General features: G+C 47.9%; 1 protein-coding gene across 1 annotated transcript in view; it reads left to right on the top strand.

Annotated features, from left to right (window-relative positions):
- Positions 1–7,485, top strand: part of DCDC2C (doublecortin domain containing 2C) — a 39,361-nt gene that overhangs the window by 30,800 nt on the left and 1,076 nt on the right. Inside the window, 1 exon segment of the mRNA XM_024756917.1 lies at positions 5,803–5,865. Coding sequence (XP_024612685.1) covers positions 5,803–5,865 — 63 coding nt within the window.

The following is a 7,485-nucleotide window of genomic DNA, read 5'->3' as shown; positions in this document are numbered from 1 at the left end:
CCCCCCCCGCCCCCCCCCCAGTGCACCCAGGAGGCCTCCAGGGCCTCCGGGCCCCAATCCTGGGCCTCAAAGGGGAGTCTGTGCCGAAATGCATGACTTTGCCTCTGGTATCTACCTGGAGGCATTAAAGGTCCATTTCCAATTATAGGCTTTTGAGAAAATAATTTATATTCTGTATAAGGTCAGTATTAACATTTGAGTCCCATTTTTGTTCCTCTTAAATAAAGTGGGTCCCAGCCCTGTGCTTGCCCCGAATCCCAGGAACCAGCGAGCTTTCCTGCTCCGCTTTCAGTACTAATCACTTTTAACCTTGTCATTTATTTTTAACTTCTGCAATTTTTTCCCTGTGGTATATTTTTAAAATGTCATAACTCTGTCTTAATGTAGTAGCCTTCCACTTCCTCTTGACATTTTGAACACTTTTCTCATATGTCCTGTTGTATTCCCTAAATTACTAGTAATATTATTCTTTTCCTCGACATGACAAAAAAATGACCCAAAGATTTGGTCTTCTCTTAAAACCCAAACTAACAGTTTAAATATTTTTATTGCATACTTAAGAATTTTATAGTAATAATATTAAGATATTTTAGGCAGTTACTTTTTTATACCAAATTTATCATCCACACTCCCACCTCCAACATGAATTATTGTTATTGATCTATTATTGTGTGTTTTCTGGGCTGCACGCTGAGAGTGTTTGGCACAGTTTTAAATGGAGGCAAAGTCCTCCATTTGTGTGTCAAATAGTGTGTCCATACTGTTTGGGAACAGTAAACGTAAATTTCTGTTGCTCCCGTATTTGAGTTCCATTGTGTTCGAGGCTGTGGAGTGAGATGGATTTCCCCAGACTGGTGTGTAGTCTGATGGGGGGAAGCGGTGTCCACACCACACGACAGGGGCTGCACACCTGGAGAACTGCACGAGAGGCGTTGGCCTTCATTTGTGTTCTGGTGCTAAGCTCTTGGAGCCACCGGTCTCCTTGTGGAAGGAGGGGAGGGTACTTGTTTTCATGCCCTTAGGATTTTCTGGTTCATAATGAAGAACGGTTGGCCTTTATATTAAACTATTTGATTATGATGGTGCCTTTTATCATAACCTGGAACGCTTTTCTCATGCTTTTGAGTGACTCGCTTTAAGCTGTGGGCGTCTCATCATTCCCTGAATGGCTGGTGGCTGCAGCATTGCGCTTTCTCCACTTCTGTGTTGCCGGAAGGGCAAAATGTTACAAAATATAACATCCCAACTAGTCAATTTATGAATTTGGAGTCAAACTGAGATGGACTAAGGGAACCTCAAGAATGAGGACCCCTCCGGGTCCAAGGGGGCAGGTGTGGTTTGTTCAGCCTGTTGGTAGCTGATGACGCCTGTGAATAACAGGGTCGAGGCCACTCAGACCGTCCTGCAGCAGCAGCGGCCTGCGACACTGCACTTCCGCTGCCGAGTGAAGGTTGAAGTTGAGGCTCGGAGGAGTGTGGAAGGTGGGCTGTCCCTTGTTTCTGCCGGGTGCCATCGTGTAACATCCGCTTTTTTTGTGATGGTGAGCGAGGCTGACTGTGGCCTCTTAACCTTTCCTTCACTCCAGTGCCTAGAAGCTTCCCCCCAGGACTTCTGAGTCGGTCAGGAACTCCTTGGAGCTGTGCAGAGAGGGCAGGGCACTGCGTTGGAGCGTGGGGCAGGGGTGTCGGGTGCTCGGTGGTAAGGAGACGTCATCAGCTGTTTAGAGTGTTGGTCTTCCTGACGGTCCAGGAGGGCTGTTAAGCTGCCTTTAGACCTGCGCTCTGATTCCTAAGATGCTCCCACTTTTCTGGCTCTGCCTCCCGATCGTTTTCTTTTTAATTTACCCACAGAGCGATGCATACTTCCAACCAGACGTGTTACTTTTTCTGTCCTCCTACGTCAGCCACTTGGTTTTCCACCACCTGACACCTTTGCAGTTGATTTCAGAGAGCCGCTCATTTTCCTGCATATGTTGGAAGGTGCGTGCTTACATTCCAGGGCCTCTGGTCGTAAAAGCTTATTCTGGAGAACAAACTTGACATTGAGACCCTCATAGAATTCTGTTGACACCCATCTTTGGCTCATGAGAGAATCAAGATCGAGGTGCTGGGTGAGAGAAGCTGTGCTCTGAGTTAATGGAGTGATTTCAGTGCCTGTATCATGAATGGGGAAGCTCAAGCCACTGAACCCTGTTTGTCCTGAACCAAGTGGTTCCTGAACAGGACGAAAGGCTAAGCTGTGGAAAATATAATGAAAGTGAAAGGGAGAGAATGCCAGGGATTGGGACTCTGGCTGTGGCCTGACATTAGAAAGCGTTTTACTGATGGTCAACCATGGTGACAGGGACTATGGTCCATGGGCGTTAGTCACCTTTCTCCTCTTCTATGCTGCACTGTCTCCTTTTGAGTTTTCACTTTTAAGAAATTATGATTTACTTTCAGTGCCTCGTTTCTCATTGGCTTTAGTAGCGGTTAATGTATCCCCTTGCCATCCACCGCCCCCTCCAACCTTTCTCTGTCCGAGCTTGAGTGGAGGACAAGGGTGATTGAGTTAACTGTCTGCTTTATCAGCCTCGATTCTCCCAGAGTGCTGACTTCTTACACCAGCTTCTATTTTAAAGTCCTGACTTATTATACCTCAACGTTAAGGAAATGTTAGCACTTGTAATATGCACAAAAGTGACATCCAGATATTAAGACATTGATGTTGAAGTTCTGTCTGATTTAAGGACTACATTTGTCACAAAGTAATGTCTTCTGCCAGATTTAAGATTATATTTATTTAATATTTTTTAATTAATTAATTTATTTGTTTTTGGCTGCATTGGGTCTCCATTGCTGCGCGCGGGCTTTCTCTAGTTGCGCCGAGCTGGGGCTTCTCTTGTTGCGGAGCACGGGCTCTAGGTGCATGGGCTTCAGTAGCTGTGGCGCGCGGACTTCAGTAGTTGTGGCGCGTGGGCTTAGTTGCTCTGCGGCACGTGGGGTCTTCCCGGACCAGCGCTCGAACCCGTGTCCCCTGCATTGGCAGGCGGATTCTTGACCACTGCACCATCAGGGAAGCCCCCTATTTTTATTTTTATAAGTACTTTAAAAAGAGAAAAATGCCCAGAATTGCAGTCTCTGTTTAGCCGGGACCCTGACCTTTGATTCCTTTTGGGGGAAATAGTTCAGCATCTCTCCACACATGCTCAGCTCTATTTTAGCAGAGTAGCTTGACGATATCATTTTGCAGCAGGCAATAAGCAGGTGTATAAACCCCAGGTCTGCAGTTGATGCATGAGAAGGCTGGACTGAAATCACAGTGGGCTGAGTCCAGGTCTGACCTCTGCTGAAATTCACTTATTTTCAGGGAGTCCCAGAGAGTCCGGCGAGAGGGCCTTTCCTTAGATTCTCCAGCAGCTACCAGAGTGGTCACCCTCCACTGCACTTCCCGTAGTTCACTTCACTCCAGAGATAAGCTAAGAAGAAGACACTAACTGCAGTAAAACCAAACTAATGTGGACTAATTAGGAGAAGGTTCCTCTGAATCTGTGTAATCTCTGAATTGTTTAATTAGAGAAAACATAACGCAGCTTTAAAGCTTTGTTACTTTCAGCTGCAGAGTGGCTCAGACTGACCTCATATCTGCCCTTGGGGTTCCCACATTAATGAATAAACAAAAAGTGTAATTACCACTATTAGGATGCCTTTAGCTGCAAAGAACAGAAAACCTAAGGAGAAGTGGCTTAAACAATAGGCGACTCTAACCACGCATGTACTAGAGGTCTAGAGATTCCCGGCAAAAGCTGCAAAGGTTCCAGAGTTGCAGCCCAGCGGCTTGTGGGGTCACTGAGGGCTCGTCTTCCCAGGGCTCCACTGCCTTCCTCAGCACGTTGACTTTCGGCCTCGGGCTTGTTTCCTTAAGACGTTACTTAGGCTCTGGGCGAGATGCGTGAACATCCACAAGAAGGAGAGAGAGACCGTTTCCTTCCCCGAGACTTTTGCAAATAGTGAGAAGAGTCTTTACTACATACTGCTGAATCAGTGAACGAGTCAGCGATCCGCATCACATCATTTATTCTGTGAAAGAATGTGCTTTGAACTTCTCCTGAAGTGCAGTTTGATCAGCCCCAGCGAGCTTTCTTCGTCACGGCTCCTTCTCTGCGTAGACCATAGGGAGAGAACGCTCGTGCAGTCGGGGTCTGAGTTCTCAGGAGGTTTGGGTGACTGAGGTCTGGGCCAGTGGGATCGACTGTATTGAGCACACTTGTCTACACAGCCGCAGAGCTCGGCGCCGCACATTCGGGGGTCAGCTGGCAGGAGCCGTCGGGTCCTTGGGGCTTGTCGCTAACATCAATTCTGGTCACTCGGTAAGAGCTGGCTTCTCCACCCACTTTAGCTCAGGTGTAGCTACGCGACCTGCCGTCACTGATGACGGGTGACACTTCCAGGCAGAGGCATTAAGAGCCAGCGTGGACTTGGCCACGTGCCTTCTTTGACTCTGAGGTCGAGGAAACAGCAGGACTCGGAGTCTCCTGGGTGACTGATGAACGGGAGGCCTTCACCAGCCCACCTGTTCCCACTGACACAGGCACGTGATTGAAGTAGCCCCCGTGGGCACCTTGATTTTGGCCCCAGAACCACACGATTTTCCCCCGGTGTGGAGAAAGGTTCCCAGGACACCAAGTATGATAGCTCGTTGCCTTTTGCCAGCAAGTTATGACAACCGGGAGATTATCCACAAGGGGAGTGCGCACACGGCCAGGGGCAGTGGGACCAGCCAGGCCGTGGCGGTGCCCCTTGGGCCCAGAGGAAGAGGGTGCTACTCAGGTCCCCAGGGGTGCGCTGAGAAGTACAGAGGTGTCTGCAGTGACCACTCTCTCTGTTTTACCCAAAAGGGATTTATAGCGTCTCAAAGTTTTCTCCAACAGTTTTATTAAACAGGTTTGTTACCAAAAGTGGCGTCCGGCTGTTTGCTGCTCAAAAGCCAATACTCGAGGGCAAAGTTGGTGGAAAGGGAAGTTTACTTTATTCTGGAGGCCGGCAACTGGGGGTGGGCGGTGGGAGGCTGGACTCGTGTCTAAAGGCCGATTCCCGCACCGCTCACAATCAGGGGGCAAGAGCTTTTACAGGCGGAGGGAGGGGGCTTCCTGCAGGAACAGCACAGTCGGCTCTGACGGCCGTCTTGAAATCGGTCACTGGTGCTCTGACCAGCGTCATCTTGACTGTCTTAAGCACAGTTAGTCTGCAGTTCCAGGGTCGGTTTGTTCCCATTTCTTTGAGGCCAAGTCTCAGAATTGTGGCAGCTTGTGTCATGGCTACAGCCTGGTCATCGTGGAGTTCACTTCTCCCACCTGGTGGGGTTTTCAGTGTCTACAAGACAGCTCCCAGGACATGGCTCAGATTATTATCTATAGCCCTTGAGGAGGGACTAAAGGTCCTTGACTCTGCTAATGACTAAACTATTATTATTTTGTCCTGTTTGTTTTCCTTTGCTTTGCATTTTCTCACTTCTCTGGTTAAAGTTATTCTTTGGCTAGAGTTTTCCTGCAGACAAGGCAGCTGGAGGACACGGACGGGGAAAGACTATAGGGTCCCGCTCCGTTTCAGGCTGGCCCTTGGTTGGAGGAACCAAAGGTAAAAATGCAGAGCAGACTCAGCCTTGGACTTGAAGTAACCACTGTGGAAAAACTGGTGACTTTTCAGCTTTACCTGTAGAAATGGTCAGAAAGTCACGTGGCTTCACGCGCTCTTTGCTTCTTTAAAGGACTTTGACACAGGTTGACTGCGACTAAATCTAACACATGGCGCATTTTCTTCCCAGAAACCAGCCGAGATAGTGAAAGAAGAGACACAGAGTCACATGCCTAATTTTGAAAGCAACAAGGTGAGTTAATTCTACTTTTATTTTGTACTTGACGGCTCGAGGCTAAGGCGCCTTTTTATCCTTTTAACATGTTGGGTGGAGCTCTTGTTTGATGGAGAAGGGGTCAGAGAGCCAAGTCATTCCAGGATACGAATCAGCACAGGGTTGGACCAGAGTGTTCCTCTTCTGCAGGCTGCACCTCACATCAGGTCTCTTGTGTGCCAGAAATTACAGTAGTTTTCATGGCTTCTACACTAGTCTTTGCCACCTTTTACTGTACTTCCAGTCACAGACTGAAAAGCTCTTCTTTCCAACATCTTTCAAGATATAGTTTTAGAGGGGGAGGAAGGAGAGGAAGGAAGGACAGGGGAACCATGGCAGCAGGCGTGGGGAGGCTCTGTTGTCCCGGATACCTTGGACATTGGTTTTGTGGGTAGTCAGTGTTGTGTAAACGGCACGTCTTGGCTGCGGACATGTGCAGCACATGCTCTGTAGATGGCAGCATGAGCTAGTGCAGAACGCGCTGTGTGGTTTGTGTTTGTCCAGTTGCTTTACATGTGCCGTCAACGCGGGAAGCATGTCTTTCCATGGCACGTGATGAGATTACGAGACTAATCTGTATAAAATATGTGTATTGGGAAAATAAAATTTACTTTAAATTCTTTAGTTGAGGGATATTTCACAACTAAAACTTGTATACTTTTAAGGTACACAATTTGATATACGTATCCATTGTGAGATAAGCGCCGTAATCAAGCTAATTAACATAGCCGTGTGTGTGTGTGTGTGTGTGTGTGTGTGTGTGTGTGTGTGGTGAAAACATTCAAGACAAAATTTACTTTAAATATACAATTCGTGTAGCTAAGAAGCAGACTTTTGGGAGCTTGTTTTTAAAATTCTGTCTCTGGATTTTCTTTTCAAGGTGGTTTCTTGCTTTTAGATTTTTGGCTCCAGGCAGGAGGTCATGTAACAAATCTGGGCTATTGAGTCTGTTCTGATGACAGACTATGAAGAAGTCTGTGGATGTGATGGCGTTGCAAGTGAGCCTGTCCTGCTCTGAGACGTGCCCCGCAGCATCCTGGCTCCGCGTTTAAAAAGAGGGAGCAGAGTCGGCTCCTGGGTCTTGCCCACCTTGGAAAGGGGGTTTGTGGGAAAGGACGTGGGTCCTTAGGAAGTTTGTTCGGGTTTTTCAACATGAAAGGAGTTTATGATCTGAAACAGACAGTTAGAGGAAATAATCTTTCAAATGATTCTCTTTCCTTCCTTATAGTCTTAAATATTTCTGACCTGGAGGAAGTGTTCAGGGAGAGGTACACTCTCTGTGTCTGGATGGTTAGGGAAGCCTTTCAAATGTGGAGGGACAAAAGGATGTTCACGGCGGCTGACGAGTGTAAGACCGTGTCTGCGGGTGGGAAGACGGTGGTCCCGGGGCACTGGGTGTCGAGGGGCCAAAGGTCACCTGCTTGCTTCGGGGCCGTGGACGAAAGGGTGCTGTTACAATTCAGCCATGGAGTAGCCGAATGCCACGTTTTTTTTTTTCTTTTTTTCTTTTTTTTTTTTTTTTTTCGTTTCGCGGGCCTCTCCCTGTTGTGGCCTCTCCCGTTGCGGAGCACAGGCTCCAGACGCGCAGGCTAAGCGGCC

The sequence above is a fragment of the Neophocaena asiaeorientalis genome, unplaced genomic scaffold, assembly GCF_003031525.2.
Source record: "Neophocaena asiaeorientalis asiaeorientalis breed wild unplaced genomic scaffold, Neophocaena_asiaeorientalis_V1.1 scaffold703, whole genome shotgun sequence".
Taxonomy (NCBI): domain Eukaryota; kingdom Metazoa; phylum Chordata; class Mammalia; order Artiodactyla; family Phocoenidae; genus Neophocaena; species Neophocaena asiaeorientalis.
This window is presented reverse-complemented; position numbering and strand designations above follow the sequence as displayed.